Source organism: Filicampus tigris, chromosome 3, assembly GCF_054856515.1.
Source record: "Filicampus tigris isolate MCC_2025a chromosome 3, RoL_Ftig_1.0, whole genome shotgun sequence".
Taxonomy (NCBI): domain Eukaryota; kingdom Metazoa; phylum Chordata; class Actinopteri; order Syngnathiformes; family Syngnathidae; genus Filicampus; species Filicampus tigris.
This window is the reverse complement of record NC_141219.1, coordinates 9,024,569-9,048,524: the sequence shown is the minus strand read 5'-3', so window position 1 is coordinate 9,048,524 and position 23,956 is coordinate 9,024,569. Positions and strand designations below refer to the sequence as shown.

The following is a 23,956-nucleotide window of genomic DNA, read 5'->3' as shown; positions in this document are numbered from 1 at the left end:
TTTGTAGCCATCCAGGGACTAATCCTTGGACACAGTTTTCAATCAGCGTGCCACGGCTCAACCTGAATCTGATCAGCATGGAAGGACGTTTATGGATTTTAGGTGTCTTCCGTCTGTAACTGTTGCAAAACGAACAAATAAAAAGCACATACTGACACTGCTTAGAAACCTCGTGCTTGCTTATTACATAGTCTGGGTAAATCGTAACGCTCCACCTTCCTGCATGCGTATTCTGTCCAACCCTTTCACTGCAAGATACATTTTTCAACCAAGTTGGCAATGATTACACAATAATTGACAAGCAAATAAGTGAATACCTGCCTCATATAGCTTAAAAAAATAGTGGCTCATTGCACTTCACATGGGATTGGGGGATTTCATTTCCATGCAGCCGTAGTTGAGAATTGCAGTAGTGTGTTTTCTATGTGCGTTTTTTTAGTGTATATGCAGCAAGGGCACGGGGGTCAGAGGGATACTGAGTATAGTGAGGCTGAGTAAGTGTAAAAAGCTCCACTCCATTCTCTATTCCCATTGAGGCCCTAAGACTGACCAAGCAGACACAGGAACGATTGAGACAAATGGGACAAGCACATCAGACTGTTATTTCACTCTCAGGCCATGTTGCTGCTTTTTGTTCGTTTTCACAGGGTGAGTGTATAGAGGATTGTGCATGGGTGTGTGTGTCCGTGCGTGTGCATATGTGTGTGCATGTGGGTGAGTTTAAGCTGTCAGAGGAATGGTCAGTGAACGGAGAAAATGGCAGCTTCTCTTTTACACATGATTGGACTGCAATCGTTCAAAGGAAAAAGGTACACCTTCACCTACTCTGTAGGGTATGATACACCCGTTTGTTCTTTATTGTCTGCATGAGCACATTTGAAAATGGATTCATATCAAACCACAAGATTGTCAGTTAGCCAGAGTGAGAGAGAGAGAGAGAGAGAGAGAGAGAGAGAGAGAGACAGAGAGAAAGTTTTTACCAAGGGAACCGTTGTTTATTCCTAATGGAAAACTGTCAAAGTAAGCAAGCAGGCCAAAGCAGGAAGAGTTGGTAAAGGAAAAAACACAAACAAAATGAGGTTAGCAGACAGTTGGGTGGGGAAGCAGGGGAAATAAATGAATAAGAGGAAAGAAAAGCAGCAAAGTTAAAGGATGATAGAGAATATACTTTACGGAAAAAATGTGTTAGGGACACTGGACAATGATTAGACTGCGTTGATTACTTGGTTACTTCAGAGCAATTCTAAGTGATCAAATGTAATTAGTGGGTCGTACACACCTTCCAGGAGATAAAAGACTACATCGTTCAATGGGCTGAAGTAAACCAAAAGCCGACACATGGATGGGGATGGGGGACCTTGGGGTTGGGTTGGCGGTAATGGTTTGAAGGAGTGCAGTGCTACAACAATAAAGGCAAATCCACTTGGGTTTTGACTGTTTTAGCCTAAGCAATGCAGTTAGCCATCAAGTATGACGAGCTCAGGGCACTTCTGTTGACGAATCAGTTTTGAAGGCTTCATTGACTCATTGGAGAGAAGCTCGCCGCATATTGTGCAGAGCGGGCTTCGTTCGTGTGTGGTAATCACCTGTCTCTGTCAATCCATATTTCAAGTAGGTCTTCTGGTATTGTCTTTATTTTTCTTCTTGGGCATAGGCTCTTGTGTTGAATCCTCATTGGGATTTTCCCCATTGCAAAGAAAACTTTGCCAACTTTTCTTTATATTTCTCGTCTATTTTGTTAGCTTTTCAATTTAATATGAGCATTGCGTGACCGAGACAACTTGACATGTGTCAGAGTCAGTCAAACGGATGTAAAGGAGAGAATCCTGTAACTTTTAAGAATAAATATTTTTCAGCCTCATATAATAAATAAAGTGAAAGTAGAGTAAGTTTCTTGCTTTCAAGTGTATAGGACATGAAAAAAAGTTACCTTAAAAACGTTTTTAGTACAAGTACAAATGATTACAGTTCTAATATTGATAATGATAATGATTACTTTGGTAAAAATCAGAGCTGGGCAGTCCGTACACAGGTTGATTGTACCTTTTACTATCCAATGGAAGAGCATTTCATTGTTCTGCCTGTCACTATATGCCGCTGGTATAGACAAACATATTTCTGATTAATTAAAATATTCAAATAATAATACAATAGCTATAATAATTAATTAAAATTCACTTCCTGTGTTCATTCTCTCACTTTCAACATAACAATAGAATACATACAGTATCTCATTATCCTAACCAGTCAGACAAACTGAACATAAAAGAAAACCATGACTCCAAAACTGAGAAACAAACCAAAGTGTGGATTTTGTGAACCGTTCCACCCCAGTATTTAGTAGTTTAAAGGATAAAAAAAATATGATTGTATGCAACCCCTTTCAGCCTTCATGGCCTTGAACAGAGCTTATTTCTGAGGACATCACATATTACACATTCAAGCAAACTTATGCCATTACATATAGGAAACCTTGAATAATATAAAAGCATAGTTTCGTATTATAACACTAACGAGAAAATTAATAATTTGAATGTGGTTTGAAAAAAAAAACATGTCTAAGAAACTAAACAACATAACGGACAAGTAAGTGCCTTCAAGCTGTGGCTGCGATCCTGAAGCATTTTATATATCTATAAAAAATATATATATCTCAATATTTTTTTAAAAAAACTCGATGACAATAATTACATGATATTCTACAAAAAATATTTTAAATTTGCACTTGCTTCACAGACCAATTGTGGATAGAAAGTGTTTATGAACAACATCTATTTTAAATTGCTAAATGCAGCTTGTGCAAAACATAATGATATTCTACGACTATGTTTATCAATAAAGAACTAAAAAATATTTATCGATTTACATTGATTTTTGGGAATATTTATGTCATTTAAATGTCTGTGCTGTTATTCCATAATGATGTGACATTTTCAGCTGCAGTAAGTAGTGGTGTACCACTGCCAAATACTAGAGCAATCAGAATGAAAAAAAGGTGTTAACTACAGCAATCAGAATGAGAAAAAATGTATTTGATGTGTGACGCGTGACAAAGTGTCACCCAGTGAGCGAGAAAAAAGACGTCGTCATGACACACACCCATTCTCATACATTGGCTACCGTATTCAGAATTAAGTTGAATAACAAAACTGCAATTTACCGAAAAGTGCATTTTTCCACTCATTCATCACTGTGATATGGAGACTTGTGACTTTATTCATGTTTGGGTGTATCCTGGTGTCACACTAATAAACCGTCGTAATTTGTGCAACATGCCTTGGGAATACAGGCTAGTTATGAATGATGTAAGCGTGTAAAGTGAATGTCAACCGATCATCCAGGATGTTGCTCGCTAAAGTACTCAGTGTGTGTGTGTGTGTGCGTGAGTGCGTTCATATTTGTTGGTTCAACTCTGCGACTGTTTTCTGAGTGTGTGTTTAAGCTTTTGTTTAGCGTGCTTGCGCGGTTGCCAAGTTTTACTTGTAATCCATATGGCTCGTGGTAATACAGAATTGCTCTTCATGGTGACCGTTTTGGCACATCTAACAATGTTATTTCCACCGACGTCAGTCTTGTCAACCCCAAACCATTTACAGACTACGGATGACGTGGACCTGCGCCTTGTTATGAATCCCCGCTCGACACTCCTCCATGTTTGAAACAGCTCGGCTGCAGTGCGGAGAGAGTCACGTGATCGGGTCCTGCCTGGTGATTCGGCGAATGATTATCACTTCCTCCTCCTCTGCCGTCAATGCACCCTGATTTTCAGCATTTCCTCATACTTTGCGGGCCTTGACTGACTCAAATCGTTATGCTTTTAGAGAGAAAGCAAGATTGACAATGATATTGATAACGATATATTTCACCCACCTCTATATTGTACGCAAATTAAAGTTGACACTTTACCGCAAACTAACTTGGAAATGCAAATTATCCATATTTTAAAAATAAGATGGGACACACATGGGATTATTTTTTTCTGTGCATATTCGTTGTTCGTACCAATATTAATAAGCACATGACAAAACATACTTTGGAGCTGACTTCCTTCAAATCACATTTACAGCGACATTAGATAAATCGTCCTTTTGAGGAATTGTCATGGAGAAAAATCTGACAATGTTTTTTCTATGATGAAAAATTACTAATCTCGTCACATTTAAGGTACCGTGTCTTGAAGTAAAATAGGCAGCTACAGTATATTTGTTCTCGGAAAGACAGCATTATTGAACTGCTTTTGAGAGAGTGCATCTATTATTTGTAATAATGTTTATCATGTAATTTTTGTAAAAACTAAATTACCTTTCAAGTGCATGAAAAGAAAAACACCTAGGGGATAAACAGAAGTGAGCCTTAGGGTTGGTCAACAAAGCCTGTCATTATTATCTCGAGACTCATCTCACATAAGAAATAATGTAACGCACACCTCCTGAGAGTGAATACCCTTGAACTCATTGCTTGATACTTCTCTCTCCCATTTATGTAGTATAAACACATACATAAACAACATACTACTTTACAACATATTTTTATGTTCCATGAAAAACTAAGAGGGGCAAAACAGAGTTCTCCATGTAAAAAAGTGGATCAAAAGTGTCAACTTAATAAGCAATCTTTTAATATTCTGTTTACCAGATATGACAAAACACACTTGCATAATCTGTTTAAACTCAATTCCTTGTATTCGCGAGATAAACAACAACCTACACAAATCTGCCAGGGACAAAAAGAAACAGGTTGATCAACATATCTTCAACTAAATATTGTATTGAACTGCCAAAATGAAAACAAATGAGTTTGTGTTGTGAACATTTTTTGTTCTTTTTAAATAATAGTATTTATGGTAACAAGAAAAAAATGGTACCAATTTCAAAATCTCTTAAAAGGGGGAAAAATAATGCATTAATGCGTTAATTAGTGACAATAGGTACTTTATTCTATGATCATATTAACAGTTGCAGTGACACATGGTGTCTTTTGGCAAATGTGTATTACAGCGAGGTGTCATTCATGCAAATCCTGTAAGAAGGTTGACCAAAATTGAGTGTGTTGCCGTGACTAACCTTGGAGCTTTGAGACCTGCTATCTGCCAAAATCCTCTACCAGACCGCGTAATTATGTGCATTGAAGTGGTGAGTTAACGTGACATGTGAAATGGTGGGTAGTGAACATGTTTGTGTGTATGTAGTTTTTCAAAAACTCTGTTTTCAGTGACTTTAACCGTGTGTGTGGAGATGAAGCATATAAAAAGACACATACCTTATCAATACACCCCATACATACGTCTATTTGACTAAAAGGTAGGGAAAGTTGTGACCCCCTCTTGAATTTCTTCTCCTCATATGCACAAATTCCAGCACGAAAGTGTTCAAATGCAACATAATTACAAGAACACAGCAGTCAACTTAGCTCAGAGGAAATAGTCTGCTTCAAACAGGAGCAGCAACACAACATATCATGTGTACTATATCCTAAAAATCCACATCTGTGGCAGTTTAGCCCCAGGAGTGAAGGGAAATGGTTGCTTCTGGCATCGACATTTACTTGAACACACTTGCAATATCAAACACAGCAATAAAACGGTTCAAATAAACATATTGACATATGACATATTCAACCATTTGGTTCAGATAACAGGGACAAGCCTCATGGCTGCTAATAAACTGAGAACAGGGCAAGATTAATACTGTAGGAGAAGAAAAACGTTACTTGTTGCTTAATTGTTCAACCGACCTTGTGAAGAAAGTAGTAACGGGCACAGCATGCAATACTGGAGTAGATGCTGCTAATCATTCTGCACGTCCTCATCAATACTTAGTGCGTCTTTGCCGTTAACTTAAGTCTTGCGTCAGCACTGACCTTGCTTTACCCTCATTTAAACCACTGCTAAGTCAGCCCAAAAACAAAGCTGTTTTAGAGGGAACCAACTTATCACTTTCTACATGCATCAATAAGCATTCATGGAATAGCATTTAACATACAACATTTTAAAAGGGTTTTGTTTGGAATGGTAAAATAGACTAAAATGCCATTTTTGCTTATTTTTATGCAAAGTGAGTTTAAGAAATAAAACTGTTGATAGTATAAAAAGGCAATCTAAGTGAAATGTATTATGTAAAAATACAGTTTATGTGATTACACAATTATTCTATACAATTTTCAGTAGCACAGATACAAATGTGTGCCCCCTCCAGCATTTAAATTGCTCATGCCAGGTGTACATAATACATTTTGTAAACTAATAATTTAACTTTGACATTTAATAATGAATTTGAATGAGCTGACATGAATGTTTTTTTTTGCTTTATTAGTATATGAAAATGAAATACTCCCATTTGTATCTGTTTGCAACACTCACGCTGAATTAACTATAAATCTGTCCACCCTCTGTCCACATTCTAGACTGTCTATTCCAACTGAAATAAAATAATAATACTAAAAAAGAACAAACAGGGTGGTAAAACCCATCATTAATAAAATGCATAACACCTGACAAGTTAACGAGAAAGAAAGAAAAATATTCCTTTGGAATTTACGGTACAGGAGTCATTCTGGGATTTAAGGGTTTTCTTCTCAAAGCCCAGAACCAAGGCCAGATCTATGAGCAAATGCACATGCCTTATCAATAGATGCATTGACTCACATAAGCGCATGTACCATCCACCAGGATTCCTTTTCTTCCTACTCGATAAACACACACGCACACACACCAGAATGTCCTGTTTCAGTTCAAGGTGACCTATTCACTATTTGTATTGGGTCAGCGGTGATGAGGTTTCTCAGCTAATAGGAAACACAGGAAGACAGGGTTATACTTCTGTTCTCTCAAAGAAGGTTCAAGGGGCAATGCTTTGCTGTGCAAGCGTGAGATGGCCTGTTCCCCTCTGGCTCTTTTAAGTGTGTCCATGGTGCATTAATAATTTGCCAAACCGGGTTTAGCAATAATCAGCAAGCCCATGAAAGAAACAATCAAGCATAATCTCTGCCTATAAAGCGAAATAACCTCGCAAAATTCCTTTATATAATAGGACAAATAATACTTCCTAAACATTGACATTTAAAGACACATTCAATGGACTGCCTTGCTCGTAATCGTCTCCCACCCTGCACACCCACACTTCCACTTATGCCTCTCCACCTGGGAGTACATGGACTCAAGATGTCAGTGTGACACATTTCCCACAATGTGTGAGGGATCTGTTTTTGCTTACAAATCTGGACAGGAAAGAAAGAAGAGTCGCGGAAAGGAAAAAGGAAAAGAAAGGCACAGTACTCCATAATTCCATTCATCATCTACGCAGTGTTGAGGGCATATAAATAGCAAAATCTGCTCAGAGTTAACACTGAGCCAGTGCCTCTTCCGTGGTACTTTATTCATTAAGACTGCACAGAGATCAATATGGCAGACATATACACTGTACTGTTGACAAGATAATCTCATCATTATGAATTTGGCTCGGGTCGTCAGTAACATGAGCAATTGTAACAGTTATTAGCAATGACAAGTGCTGGGAGAGAGCAAGGAAAAAGGTTTGAAACAAGAGCTTGTAAATGAGAGAGCTTGTTTCTTGATTTCCTTTTTATTAAAGCTCAGAGCAAAAGACAATAAAATGTTACATTTCACTAGAAAATATTGCATAGTCAATAAGAAACAGAACATACAAACAATTGATCGAGAGAAGACGATGTAAGATATAACACCAGTTTGAGACCAATTGAGTGAATCAATGTAATGCAATAGGAAACGATGTGACATACAATATATCGCATTTTCATACTCCATTAGCATTCGCCATCATTGCTTCAACCCTGAAGAGCAGAAAAAGAACAACAACAAAAAACGTTTTCTGCCTAGCCACTATACTTAGTGGGCCTTTTGTTTTGGCAATAGCGTATCGCTGTGCCGACTCAGGATGCTTTTGTTGCTGTAAACACATAACAGTCACAGCAAAGCACAGTGGCTGTCATTTCCCTTCACACACACACAAGGTTTTAGACGTGGGAGTCACATTTCAAACTGGGCTTCACATGTAAGCAGCAGACAGTGCAAACAGTGGGGTTACTACTGTACCCTCTGAGACACCCTTGCCACACAAACTAATGGGCAGAAATACACCAGCCATATCTAGAATACTCTTTAAATGGCACTCACTGTCACTGTGGGCAAAAACATCTGTTTTACAGCCATTTGTTTTGATATGTACTTTGCTGAAATGAAAGCAAATGAGATGATTTTTATGGTACAGTATGTCCACTCAGTCAATTAATCACATTACTGATGTAACTGGAGAAGTGCTTAGCAATAAAAGACAAGGGCAAGGACGGCGATAGGGATAAATCATTTCCCTTCAACTAATGAGAGAGAAGGTGAGAAGAGATGCACATAATTCCTTCTTGGAGCTGCATGGTGTTTCAGTAGCTCATGTCTAGAGGGCAGATTGTAGCTCTTGCACATTGGACCGATGCCAAAGCACTGCGGAGTGAGATCCACTTTGTTTGACTTTGAAAGTGTTTGATTTACAGCTCGCTGCCCCAGCTACTGCCAGTTCAGAGAATACATTGTCTGCATGTTTGGCCTTCTGTGTGCTGGACACCTTTTTACACAATTATGTTAAGTTTAGCACTCGGGCTGACATGAACATTCACGATCTTGATATCACAAAACCAGCAATTTCGATATCAGTTTTCCTGCTCACCCTGCATTTACTGCTCATCAGTTGCAAAAAAACATTTTTACGCTTGCCCTGAAAGCTAGCGCCAGGCAACCACAAACACCAATTTATGTTTACCATGGAACAACATCTGAACCCAGCCAATAACAAACATCCAAGGGAGGGACCAAGGGAGCAATGAGGGTGACACATACACATACTTCATACACAGCAGGGAAATTATAAAGAGTGAGAAAGGCAAGGCCGGTGCGGAGTCTACACATTCGAGTGATATGGTCGAAAATAATAACCCCAATTATTTGGAGGCAGTTTTAATAAAAAATAAATAAATAAGAGTATTTCAACCAGAGTGAGGTGTTGTGCAAGTCTTGCTTAGCATAAATTGTGGAAAAGCAAAGCAGCGCAACAAACAATTTTACGACCAACATCATATGGCGTTCACGAGAGGTCACGAGGACAAGCACGTGTTCCTTTGAAATGATTCTGTAGAAGTAGAATGTTCATGCTTCGAGCCACACATGCACGCACACACACAGTTATGTTATCTTTTGAAGACTATAAGATTGAACTGTTTTTTCACCTTCCGCCTGTTGCAGCATAATATCTGTTATTTTTTGTTAACGCAGAGCTGCAGTAAAATGTTTGATTTCAACTTTATTGTTGAATTTATGTTAATGTTGATGACTGACTGTTAGTTGTGATGAAACTGCACTGTCTACATTCTTTTATACTAAGATATGTTTATTTCTCTCAAAATGGCTTAGTTTCCCCTGAACCCTTAGTCTTATCATATCACATCATTCATTCATTCATTATCTCAACCGCTTCTCCTCACAAGGGTCGCGGGCGTCCTGGAGCCTATCCCAGCTGTCTTTGTGCAGTAGGCGGGAGACACCCTGAATTGGTTGCCAGCCAATTGCAGGGCACACAGAGACATACAAACAACCGCACTCACAATCACACCAAGGGGCAATTTAGAGTGTCCAATCAACTTACCATGCATGTTTTTGGGAGAACATGCAAACTCCACACAGGGAGGCCAGAGTCGGGATGGAACCCACGACCTCTGAACTGTGAGGCGGACGTGCTAACCAGTCGACCACCATATCACCCCATATCACATCATGATGTGCTAAAAATAACACAATTTTCGGTCAAAAATGGACCGATCCACTCACTACTTGGGTCAGTTTGATCCAATTTTTTGGGTTGTTTTTGCAGAAAACCCAGAAAACGGGTAGTTTTGTACAAAACTATCAAAAAAAATGGGCTGTTTTGTACAAAACAACACAAGAACGTTGGTCAATTGACTTAATTAGGGGATAGGTCAAGTTTCGACCCAAAATTGTGTTATTTTTTCCCCAAATGTTTTTACAGTGAAACATTGAGATATGTGGCATGAATATCAAGATTTCAGCCCTATTTAACACCATCTATACCCGTTTAAAATCATGCTGTTCCATCATCTGGCTGGAGAACAACCGAAGAGTCCTCAAGGAGAAAGCGGTCCCTTGGTAAGGCCATTCCAATCATACGAACCAGCAAGATCGGTACTTCAACCTAGCAGTGCTAGCAATATCACCTGTGTGATTGTAGCCTATATGTTGCATGTCAACACACCTGGCAGCACAATTCAAGATTCCTGCACAGTGAATGTTTTGTTCTTGTGATTTATGTGACCTTTGTTGGTGCTATTGACTTCTTGGCTGCCTTGTTCAAGCAAAATGCCAGCTGTGCAAGGGTAAAAGCCTCAGGTCTCCTGAGGATATAAACATTTCATTTGGTCACAATCATCTATTTGTATGAAATTGCAGAAACAGCAGGGCCCGAGGAGTGTTTGTAGTAAATAAGAAGAGGTGAAAAAGAAGTGGAAAATCAGCTGCTAAAAGGTACAAGGATACATCTGCTCAAAGAGTACAAACAAGGCAGCAAAAATAGGAAAATAAAACAAAGACGCGCTGTGTCTTAAAGAAAATTCAAATCACACCGACACCAAATACAAATGGCCAAATGTCATTGACTTGAAACTCTGGTGTCAATAAATTAGACAGTGCAGCCCGGAAAATCCACTCCCCCTCCTCCATGGATACACTGCCAGTGCAGTTATTATCATGGCCATGTCATCTCCAATAGGCTGCTTCCAATTGAACTAAGCTAATTGCATTAATGTGTCTGGCCCATTTGAGTATCACAGAGGCCAACTTGTGTTGCCATATCCTGTCTGTTTCTTGACACGTGTAAAACACAAAGTGTCTTTGTTCTCAACCTTTGCCAGATCAGGAGGTCTTTCATTATAACGAAATTTCAAAATGAATGCATGGCAAGTCCTACCATTCAAACACTCTAAATATACAATGATCATGTTTCATTAAAGCAAAAGTCAACCCAAACATATCTTTTTCCAGAATATGTTCTATGCAGGTTCACTAGTTGAAACAAGGCATTCTGGTTAATATTGTGTTAGTGGAATATGATAAATCCACCCGTTTTTAGCTATCTCAGCCATTTTGTCACTTCTGTCGACTGAAGATGTTCAGTAAATGACCAATCATCGTTCAGCTTCAGAAAACAGGTGAGCCGTGATTGGTCGTTATCCGAGCCATGAGCAACTCCGATGTCATCTTCAACAGAAGTGACAAAATGGTCGCCTCCTGGGGTTGCTAAAAACGGGTGCATGTTACTGCTTTATTATTATTTATATTCCATAAACGCAATCTTAATCAGAATGCCAAATTTCAACTAGTGGTCCTTCATAGAACTTATTCTGGAAAAAATTATATTCGGGTTGACTTCCCTTTAAAATCTCTAATCTTTGGGTTGCTGGAATTATTTGAAAAACCTTTTATCCAAAGAATTGCAATCCGACAGCAAACCTATCCTCTATCACAGGGGTCCCCAACCACCGGGCCGTGGACCGGTACAGGGCCGCAGGCCACTTTGGACCGGGCCGCACAGATGAAAGAAAAAAAAAAGTACAGTACTTCCAGTTTATTTATTATCTGAGGCTGAAAAACATTTTATTTTGAAAAGTGACCGGATTCGCTCCGTTGCATCCATCTATGACTGACTCTTAACACGTCAAGTTGTCTCCATCGCGTAACGCTAATATTAAATGCACAAGCTAGAAAATGAGTAAAATAAACAGACGTATTTGGAAAGTTTCACACGCAGAACCACCACCCAACCAAACCACCACCTCGCCCATGAGTTGGGCCGTGGCAGAAAAAATGTTGGCGACCACTGCTCTATCATAGCATGTGAAACAAATCATACAGTAGTTACCTGTAAGTGATGATTGAATTTGTGTCTGCTTGGAAAATGCATCTTCAAAAACCGTTAACAGGCAGATATAGTCAGAGTTTAAGGGAATATGGAATAAATGTAAATACAAGTCAGATCAGTGATTTTCTGGGCACTTGAAAGCAGACAAAAAAAAAAATCAAAGAGGCAAATCAATGTAAATACTAACAATATTTCATACACTCTTACGATTCATTCAAAGCAGTCGCCTAATTTATACTGGATACAAGCTTGTCTGGTAGTGTGACAGGGGAAAAAAAAATCCAGTAGTAGCAATAGAATAAACAAAACCTGCACTGAAAAAAAATATGCCATTTGATTTTTAAATTTTTTACTAAACAAATAGATAATTTATCGCTTGTCCCCAACGAAGCATTCCTCAGCCTCGTAAGGGGTTTTGGAATATAGAAAAGAGAAATGAAGCCGTTTTAATACACTAGCCCTGTGGTTCTGAACAAGTCAACTGTGGGAGTGCTCAAATGACTTTGAAACAAGTGCCAAGTCTGTTCGGAAAGTACACTTAGTTTTTCCAGGTAAACCCCCCCATCCACCCCCATTATATTTTATCCCATCCCACTGGAGGCTCCAGAGGAAAGCAGCTATCTTAAGATGTAGGGGAGAAGAAAAATTAAATAAAGAGTGTTTTTCTAATCCATTGCCTCAGTGGTCTCTCAAGTGTGGGAGCAATTTCAATATAATATATGGCAGAGGATGTGATAAGACACAGCCCTGTTATGCACATCAGTGTGTTTGCGTGCTTGAATGTGTGTGCCTTTCTCAGAGGAAGGGTGTTTCAAGGTTTGGACAAATGCAAGATTGTCACGCTCACAAAAGAGAAGAGGCTCTGGCTCGAAAGGACTAAATCCTATGCCTGGAATACACAATGAAATTACACCCACCCACCCACACACATAAATCTGCCTGAATTATGCAGACTGAGACCATTCCTGAAAGAATTCATTTTAAACATCTACTCCAGCAACATTGTTGATATGCAAACACAACCATAACAAATCAAAGAGGGCTAAACAATACCACAAATTCACGCAGTTCAAATTATTATATTTAATGTTTTGGCTACCACTCCTATGAAAAAAAATAAATCATTATAGGATGTTTGTGATTCAAATTAGTTAGAGTGAATTTTAAACATTGTTTGAAAATCACGCACACATGTTGCTGACGGTATCATGATTACAATTACATTTATCCATAGAGAAGACCCTTCCCAAATAGCAAGGGACAAGAACCGAGTTTACCCTTGAATAACTGACTAAAAAACTCACAGCAGAACGCTGCCACCTAAAGGTAGCGTTAACTGACTCAGTGTGGCATCTGTCATAGTCTCTCCCATTTGGCCTTTGTACCACCTGCAACCCATTACCATAAAATTCCAGTCTTTCATCGGGGCAAATGTCTGTTTAATTAAAATTACAATTTATTCAAACAACTGATGTGATCATTTATGGATGACTAAACAACATCTCTACAAGCTTGGAGAAAACGAGTGCAATTTCCCCAAAGAGTCAGCAAGTGCTGAAACGTAACAACGAGAAATAAAATCCCCACCTGTATTGGACAAAGGGCACATTACATAGGGCACGCTCTTAAGGCACAGCAACCCTTCTGAGCATTGAGGAATTTCACAACAGCTTGGTTTTAACCTCCATCCTGCACTTAGTAATTCCCTTCAACGCCTTAAGCAGTATTAAGCATCATTACTGTGCGTATCATTCATCTACTTATCCCAGGAATTCTCCTTGCAAATAAAATGAAGCTCTCCGCTGGGCTGGTTGCTGGCCCAGTTGTGACAATGAATGATAAGGCAAGCCAAGCTCTGCTGATATGTCCGTGTTATTCCTCTCCTAGCAATAGACGAAGCAGCGCCTGTAATCATCATGAGAGACCAAATGCAGTATTGCGAGTGCTTTGCAGCCTTGCAGTGTGATACTATGCATGCAGGTGCCTGTGAACACTGCTACACCAAGTTGCCTTTGTGAAACTGAATGAGCCGGCGGTAAGCTCTTCCACGTCATACATTTATTTTTCCTTCACTAGCAACTGTAGTGACAGATGGGCTGTGGGGCCTGAGGATCGATGAAGGAGGAATTTTGTATTTGTTTCCTGACATCTTTCTCCATTGCCACTTTGCTCTGACTCGGGTTACTTGCTGTCCACATAAAGGGAGAATGGTGGCAGGGTGGAAAAGAAAATGATATGCTTCTGTACAGCCTCTGAAGAAACTCAATGCCTCAAGGCATCTCCCTCTACATTGGTTTCTCTTGAATAATACAAAAGAGCACCCTACATAGCTCACACTTTCAGGGGACCCACTTAAAACAAGGTACCAAGGAGTGCTTTGTTGCTGCTCCGACTAGTTTTTCCTATGACAGTCGGAAGAAGGATGACAAAAGAGTGCACACGATGAGTGTGCAGAAATCTAATGCAGTATAATTCATCATCACTAAATTAGAAGAGAAACAGCTAGAAATGACCCTGTCCCTCTGATGAGGAAGTCCTACTAATGCTCTTTGCGGTGGCCTTTGCCCTTTGCAGCTGGCTCATAATAGAAGCATGGTTGAGAGTGAGAACAACAGACAGTGGCTTTCCTCCCTGGTGGGAACACGTCACAATTGATCGGAGTCAACACCAAAGAAATGTCCAGCTCATATAGGGAGCTACAAATGACAAAAGACATCTCTCAAGAGAGAAACGGCATTGGTGAAATGGACAATACAGAAAGAAAGGAAGGAAGAAAGAAAGAAAGAAAGATAGAAAGAAAGAAAGACAGAAAGAAAGATAACTTGGCCCTAACATGAACGCAGGAATAAATCTCATATTATACAAAGAGACCAACACCTCAAGTGAACAACAGAAACCATGATAATACTAGACATGAAAAAGGTAAACACAAGAAAAAAGACTTGAGCAGTTACAACTGACCATTGTCCTAACACTACGTAGCGCTACAGGTCTTAATCCCCGTCTGACACAACAGACTTCTAATGAGCTTAAGGCCAAAAGACTCAGAATTTCACACATTAGAGACTTATAGACCTACATACTCCTCGCAAAGATGCTTAAAGTAGCTGTAAAAATATGTTCAATCTGCTAATCTCTTCATGGTTAATTCTAACAGTATTAAGTCTAAGTCTTAAAGAGGAAGGCAACTCCCCCAAATTATTTGCAATTAGGTGTTCTCTGCGCCTTCACTAGTCTAAACACGGCAGTCTGATTAATATTGCATATGTGGAATATGAGTTAAGCAGCAAAGTACATGACTGAAAAGGACATCATTGCTAAGGGCTCATGTAACAACCAGTTGAGCCATTATTAGTCGTTACCTGAGCCCTGATCCACTGTGATGTCATTTTCAGTCGACAGCAACTGGCAAAATGGCCGCCCACTGAGATGGACAAAAATGTGTGGATTTTACTGCTTAACTAGTGTTCCACAAATGCAAATCATAATGCACGTTTCAACTAGTGGGCTTGCATGGACCATTTTCTTGTAAAGAAAATTTTGCGGTTGACTTCCACTTTAACAACTTCCATTAGTGGAAATTACAATCAAGTAGCAAACTTCTATAAATGGAAATTAAAATCAAGAAGCAATTAGCAAATACCAGTTTCTGTCATTCAATCTCATTGCATAAAATAACCACATTCATTTAATTATATATTAGTTTACTTTGTGCATCCCATTTCTCTACCACATACCTCAAAAAACTCTCAATTGCCCATCCATGTGAACGTGAGTATGAATGGTTGCTCGTCTATAAGTGCGCTGCAAGTAGACCAGGGTGTCTTTTTTACCCTCAACCCTAATGAGTACAAATTGTCTTTAAAAAAAAAGAAAAAAAAGATGTATACATTGGAAGATGGTCAAATTGAGTTAGGATTATGCAACTATTAAAAATGTAAAGATATTGTGTTGGATTTTGTGGGCATGTAGATTTAGTCACAAATTGCTGATTGTAGAGTGAAAAAAAATATTTGAAACGCTTGCTGTGATGTACTTCAAAATCAAATAGTTTGTGTGGATGTCACTAGATCCGCTGTGAGAGGGGACGGGAATATTTAATCCTTCTAATGCTCTCTCCTCCCCTTCTAATTTTCCCCTCTGTGCTCCACTGTCTCTGCCGTTGGTTTCTTTCTCTTTCGTTTTACAAGACAAGTTATGTTGACAAGACCTGGATGCTTCATGAAGGTAGTCACGTGGGAGTGGGAATAACAGTGTACGAGAGTAGGGCAATTCCCCTTACCTGTATGATGGACATGCGGTTAGTAGGTGTGTCTGTAGTGCTGGTGACTGGGCCTGTGAAGCTGGTGTGGCATCCCACGTGGCCTTGGGGCACGCTGAGGTTATTGGAAGTGGGCTTAAGGTACATGACCTCTGATCTTGGTGAGCTGAGTGGCAGGCGTGTCTGATAGTCAAAGTACATGGGAGAGGTGGCCAAGGAAGGACTGCTTACCACATTCATCACATTCATGGCATCCCGCTCCTCCACCTCGCTTTGCACCAGCATGATGTCGTTCTTGTTAATCTTCTTTTTCTTGCCTTTCCCTAGCTGTGGATGGGAATATTCTGCAATGCGGCAGTTATAGGTTCGAATCTCCTTATTTTCCCTCTTGCACTTGACCGCTATGGTGACCATGGCAGCCAGAAGCATGATTGATATTATACTGAGAGTTACAATGAGAGGCAATGACATGTCCCAGTTCTGATTGTCGTCGACATGCAGCAGTCCATCAGCAGGCTGTCCATTGGAGGCCTTAATGATAAGCCTAGCAGCAGCAGTGAGGGTTGGTTTGCCATGGTCTGATACACGGATAATCAGCTCGACAATGGGGTTTACATTGTCCCAGAAAGGGTGGGCTGTTCGCACTTCGCCAGTCACAGGATCTATGTCAAAGAGGTGCTCTTCATTCCCATCCGAGATCTCATAGGTGAGCCTCCCGCTCTCACCGTAGTCGTTGTCCACTGCTCTCACTGTGGTGACAATGTAGCCAACGCCAACATTCCGTGGTACATGGATTTCAGCAGTATCATTTTGTAGAAGGGGTAGAACAATGACAGGTATGTTATCGTTGACATCCAGGACACTGATGCGCACTGTAGCGTTGCTCTCTAGATGTGGCGATCCAGCATCTCGGGCAAGGACCTTGAAATCAAAATATTTGATTTGCTCATAGTTGAACGATCTCACTGCATATATGGCTCCATTGGCAGCGTTCACATTTACATAGGTATTGACATCACCACCACTCACATTGGAGTTAATAATGCTGTAGTACACTGTGCCATTCTGGCCTAGATCTGGGTCATGAGCAAGAACTGAACCCAAGAACTCCCCGGGAATGTTGTTCTCTGGTATCTGGAGAAGGTAAACTGTCTTGGTAAAGCGGGGGACATTGTCATTCTCATCCAGAATCTTTACAGTGAAGGATTTAGTGGAGTTAAGGGGTGGAATACCATTGTCTTTGGCCACGATGGTGACATTATACTCGTCTTGTGCCTCTCTGTCCAACGGCCTGTCCGTCACCACTGTGTAGAAGTTGTCGTAGTTCTCCTCTAGTTTAAAAGGGACATTACCCAGGACTCTGCATTGAAGCTGCCCATTCCTGCCAGAGTCCTTGTCTGTGACACGAACCAGCGCAATAACAGTGCCTGGAGGTGCTGCTTCGCTGATAGCTCCCTGTCTTACAGACACAAAGCCAATAGAGGGCCAGTTATCATTCCTGTCTAGCACTTTCACAGTGACTTTACAATGGCCAGGGATTGGATTGGGTCCGAGGTCCTTTGCCTGGACGTCAATCTCAATAACTGGGCTCTCCTCATAGTCTATTTCGCCTTGAATCTTTATGACCCCTGTTCTGGAATCTATTGAGAACAGCTCCCGGATTCTCTCTGGGGCATAGCCACTAAAAGAATAGACTACTTGTCCATTGTTGCCTTCATCGGGGTCTGTGGCATTTAAATTTATCAGGACTTTACCAGGAGGTGAATTTTCTGGAATTTCAACAACATAGGAGGGCTGATCAAACACAGGGCTGTTGTCATTTGAATCAATAACTTTAACATTTATCTGCATGGTACCCGACCTTGGATATTCTCCACCATCAGTGGCTGACAATATAAGAGTGTGATGGCTTCTTTCTTCCCGGTCCAGTGGTCTTTGAATAACCAATTCTGGGAACTTAGTTCCATCCCCACGGGATTTTACCTCCAAGGAAAAGAGATTGTAATCATCGCGTGTTATCTGATAGGTTTTCAGACCATTTTCCCCTGCATCTGGATCATGTGCACTGGTCAAAGGAAAGCGCGTCCCTGGAACTGCATTTTCAGATATGTCAATATCAATCTGATCCGAAGGGAAAATGGGCGAGTTATCATTAATGTCTTGGATATCTATTTTGATCATGCAGATCTCCTTGTCATTGGCGAACACTTCCATGGAGAGCTGGCACTTTGGGTTTCTCTTACACAATGTCTCTCTGTCAATGCGTTGCTTTGTATAGAGTAGTCCACTCTGGGGGTCAACATCGATAAGATGCGGTGCTGAATTCTCCAACACCCTGAAGTTGGCTTTCTTTCCTTGCCCTCCCTGCCCAATCTGTTCCAGTCCAAGTCTGGCATCTTTGGCAATGTTTCCAATTACTGTTCCCGGACCTTGTTCCTCTGGGACAGAATAATTCAAGTTTTTCAATGTCAGGGCTTGAGCCCATAAGAGGAGGAAAATGAAAATGGAAAGATACATCCCCACTCTGTAGTAGGGGCAAAATGATGTATTGTCTCTGTTCTGCCTCTGACCTGTTGATATTTGGTTAAATCTGGGTATTATTACTTAGGATCAAATGAAGAGTCCTGTTCATCATGTGAGGTCTTGACATTTGTCTTGGTAGATTGTGTTTGATCTGTTGCGCTCCTCCTCTGCCTCTCCCAGCAATCTGTGGTGCTGAATGCCTAATTCATATTCCGCGGAGCACTCTAACTCATCTGAGCAATAATCATGATCCACTCTCCAAATTGAATACTCATTGTGAGCAAAAATTGATAGCACCTAGAAGAAAGCACAAAAATATATACATTATGTGAATGTCAGTTAGTTAGTGGAAGGTAGACAAAAAACATTGCAATTTCTATCTGGGAGCAATAAGATCCACCACTGAGGCAAAAGTGAAACAAGGCTCATATGTAATTCATCTCCACAATCATGGGTGGAGCTTGCCAATTAGTTAACCTTGGCAAGACACTGCACATTGATTCACTGATAAATAATGATTCCCCTTAAATGTCACTTACTACTTACATCACAAATTAGTAAACCTGTAAGCCCTACCTGGCCATTCAGTACGTTGAATAAAATCAGGATGAAAGCTGTCTAACTTTAATGATATGGTGACTATGCGGGCATACAACAGGAAATGGCCTATTGTCATGGTTATTTGAACAAGTGAGCATAAAATGAGCCTCTTACACGCATTAACAAATCCGCATAATCCGGATATTTAAAATGAGCCTCATAAAAATTCAAAAAACGAGCTGCCAGCCATCAGCAGAACCATGTAATTCTCTCCTCTGGTGCTCTGTGTCTTTCTCTGCAAGACTCAACTGTAAAAGCTGTTGCTCCTCATGCTCCCTCAAAAAATGATAAATCCAGAGAACACACACACACACACGCACACGCACAAGGTAACTTACCCATAATTGATATAATAATCCCAAAACGAGAAAAACATATATAAAGATCCAAAATCAGTTCCTAAATGGGTTTGGGTGAGTTTGACCCCATTGAATGAGTGTGTATCCCTTCTGTTTGCAGGCTACGATGCACTGCAGTGTAAATAAATAAATTAAAACGGCTTGAGAAAAGTCTGACTGTGATGTCAATGAGCTGAAGTCCTCTCTGCTGTGTGATTAGGATGCAGAGGCTCGCCTTCTGCGAACAGTGAGTCACCTTTGTTCAAGAAACGATGGACATCCAGATGCGCAGCACGGTAAGATCCAAAGTGAAAAGGGGGACCAGTCAGTGGGTTCTCCCAGGTTCGAATCAGCAACAGCAGCAGCGGCGTGGTGTCCTTGTCCAGCGTCCTCATCCAAAGTGCGGGGGAGCGGAGAGGCAACAGTTCGTCTGCATTCTGGGTGAACTCAATGCGCCGTTCGAATAGAACCGGTGAGTTTTCGGCTGTGCAAACCACGCTGTTTCAAAGTGTGTTGTGCACGTTTGGACGGGTCCTGAGCACAAGAGCGCTTCCGAGCATAGAATGAAGTCAGTGCACGAACACGCTGCATTAAAATGTTGTCTGCGCTCGTGAGGCAGCCAATCGCTTTGAGGAGGTGGGCAAAGAAGGAGGGATTCAAACGCAACCACCAGCCTGGACTACAAATGATGGGCGGCGCGTTGGCCACCCGCACTTCATGTTATTTTTCAAAAAAGGAAGAAAAAAAACACGTCACTGCTGTGCTTTCTTAACTTCATTGTTGTTACGATCCAGGAAGCCAACTGATGTGTGTGCGTATGTGGATGTGTGTGTGTGGGTGTGTGTGTGTGTGTGTGTGTGAGATGTATGAAAAAGAAATGTCCGTTAAACCGTTAGGCAACAAGAAAAACGATTTCAGTTTAACACATTTGAAACACACTCTTTTGTTTAAAAAATAAAATCCTAATGGATTCATAGCTCGAGAGCAAATCTTTTATACAGATTGCCATGTTTATGTGCTAACCTGCTGTTTTGCTGGGAAATTACTGATGTGAGATTCAAAGAGTTTATTATGAAGTGAACATGGGTGGGTGAGTTTACCTTCGTAAAATGTAATTAGTAAATAAAAACAGAATACAATAAGTTGAAAATCATGGCATTAAAAAAAAGTTTAACGCAACTTCTCAGCATCCTTGGAATTGGGTTTGTAATAAATATTAAAACACACGTACACACAAAACATTATGTTTATTGTATAAATTAGGGACAGTATGAGAAAACAGAATCTTATACACAATCCATTATACACTTCCTGAAGCTTAAAGGCAGTTTTTTTAAAGAGTTAAAGATCTTCCAAAGTTCTTATGGCCAATTAAAAAATGAAAAACTGCCAACCCTGATTTCGCCTTTTACAAAGACTGGGTTGCGACATTTTATTATTTTGATATGAGTTGAATCCAATCAACACTGTCTAACAACAAGTGACTCCATCAATGTGTGCCATGATAACATCAAATAATCTTGACCTGTACATAACTGTATTTGCTTGAGGTTTTAGGATTTGTTACAACGGTCCTGTGTCCATGCAAATAAGCACATGCAGTTTGCTTGTGTGTCAGATAAATCTGCTCTGCAGAGGTGCCATTGTGGGTATTTATCATTTGAAGACTTTGTTTAATTTTATTAAACAAAACACAAAGCCTACATTATCTCACAATTGGAAAATGCAAAGCAAAGCAGGGTTAATAAACTATTCGTCCATTACAGATGACTTCACCCCCTTGACTGGTGACTAGGGAACAAGACAATCAAACATTGATCCTACTAAAGGAAAACAATGCATGATCAGTAGAATAATAAATGTAATCCCCAAAACACAGAAGTACAAAGTGCTTCTTAAACACACGTTAACTAATACATAAAAAAAGACACAAACTAAACCAAAAAAAAGATGACGGAGCAATATGTCTATTTGAATAAATGTATTACTGTACATACTGTACAATCGACAGATTATCAACAAAAGTATTCTGTTTTGCCAATGTTTAAGTGTCTTGGCTATGCATCAAGGAAGGAAAAGAGAAACAAAAAAAGTGTGATTATCATTAACAAACAACCTGATTTTAGTGCAGATGCTTTCAAAACATACAGTACATAAAATTACAACTGAAAGTTTTAGTTGAAAATCTTTTCAAAATATTCCATTGAAAAACTTTATCAGCCCGGGTAAATCCTGAATGGTGGTATGAAGTCAAGTGGGACACTGACGTTGTGTGATCGTCTGACATGGGACTTGAAGAGGAAGTCAACCCAAAACATTTATTTTCAATAATATGTTCTATGCGCCCCACTAGTCTAAACTTGATATTCTGAATAATATTGTGTTTGTAGAATACGAATTAAGCAGGAAAATCCACCCGTTTTCAGACAAGTCAGGGGGAAGCCATTTTGCCACTTGCTGTCTACTGAAAATGGCATCACAGTTGCTCAGGGCTCAAGTAACGACGAATGACGGATCAGCTTCAGAAGACAGGTGAAAGGTGATTGTTTGTTACCTGGACCCTGAGCAACTGTGATGTCATTTTCAGGCGACAGAAGTGACAAAATGGCTGCCCCTGAGATGACTAAAACAGGTGGATTTTGCACCATTAACTCATATTCCACAAACTCAATGTTAATCAGAATGCCATGTTTAGTGGGGGAGCATTTAATAGATTATTGCAAAGAAAGTTTTGGGGTTGACTTTCCCTTTAACAACACCCTTCATATGGTATTGCTATGTTAATCATGTAGTTTACGCATCTATATACATGGATCTCAACCTTTTTGACCTCTCAGTCTGACATGAGCCAGTGACAAGTCTTGGAATCATTCATTAGTCTGATGGCAACTAACACACATTATTAAACAGCATGTTTGATGTAAAAATGTCACGTTGTTGATAAGTGATGAAAGTAAATGTCACATCACTCTCCCGATCTGCATATAATGTGTGTGCTGTCTTGTCTGTTGAAACATGATGCATAATGATATGTTCACTGTGTGTACCTGATGACCTCTGCAAGTCATTCGGGAATTTCTAGAATAGCATAAGCAGAGATGAGATGCAAAGCTCCAACATGATTTTACAATATGATTAGCATCTCGTCGGGGAAATCAGTCAATTTAACCTTGAATGAAGTTGAGTAATCCCATTTCCTTGAAATCACATCGCTGGAAAACATCTTCAAACATGGTCCTTTTTTCTAACACAATGCTTTCCAGTAAGTTGGAACAATGACAGTTATTTTTTTCCTCAGAAATAAACCCAACCATTGGCAGATTTTTTTTTTCATGCAACCAATAGAATTGACTGTTGGTTAACTATTAAAACACAAATATTATTGTGTTCAAATAAGAACACAAATATCAGATTATTTTTCCCCAAAATTTAATTCATTGCATGCTATGTATCATTTTGTGACCTTTGTTTGTACATGTTTAATAGTGCTTGACCTCATCAGCGGTGTTTCTGGACCACCTGGGGGTCCCAGGCAAAATGGACCATGGCACCATCTCCAGCCTACCAAAAAAAAAAAAAAAAAGAACATAAATAAGCAATATACTGTATACAGATGTACAGTTACAAAAGTCTTGTCGCTTGGCTACAAATTGACTTTAAGTGCCCTTCAAATATATTTCTGATCTTGTACATTGTACATTTTTGACTCCAACGTGCACTTTCAGTCACTTTTCTGGCCGAACAGAAAGATTAAATGTGTCCACACATTCATTAAAGGTGAAGTCCAGCCCAAAATTTTCTTTACAATAATGTGTTATATGTGCCTTCACTAGTCTAACCACGGCAATCTGGTTAATATTGCATTTGTGGAATATAATTAAAACAGCTAAATCCACCTGTTTTCAGCCATCTAAGTTTCCAGTTTCTATCGACTGAAAATGACATCACAGTTCCTCAGGGCTCAGGTAACAACAAATCACAGCTCAATTGTTTTCTGAAGCTGAGCCATGATTGGCCGTGTACATGATATGACAATTATGACACCAACCACAGAGACAGAATGCTTATTCTGTCCATGAGCTTGTCATTTATCCACCACTTCAGACAAAACACAGCACAGCTGACATTTCCACTGGTATATATTTTTCAGTAGCAAAATATCACCTGTTTGACATGCACTCACTACTTGTCTCCCACATAATTTAGCCATGTTACAATTTGAATCTGTTTCTCTCTTTCCAGAGTTCATCCATCCATCCATCGTCCATACCGCTTATCCT

General features: G+C 39.9%; 1 protein-coding gene across 6 annotated transcripts in view; it reads right to left on the bottom strand.

Moving 5' to 3' along the window:
* The window catches only part of pcdh17 (protocadherin 17), a 55,074-nt gene extending 34,835 nt beyond the window's left edge, over positions 1-20,239 (bottom strand). For 3 of the 6 annotated variants that reach the window (XM_086025764.1, XM_086025767.1, XM_086025766.1), the window contains exons 1-2: positions 19,677-20,239; positions 16,237-19,035 (exon numbers count right to left, since the gene is read on the bottom strand). In XM_086025764.1, coding sequence (XP_085881890.1) covers positions 16,237-18,732 — 2,496 coding nt within the window. In that variant the 5' untranslated portion in view covers positions 18,733-19,035; positions 19,677-20,239. The remainder of the gene's footprint in view (positions 1-16,236; positions 19,036-19,676) is intronic. The other 3 variants (XM_086025768.1, XM_086025769.1, XM_086025765.1) reach the window with 2 other exon arrangements.
* Between the last annotated feature and the right edge of the window lie 3,717 nt (positions 20,240-23,956).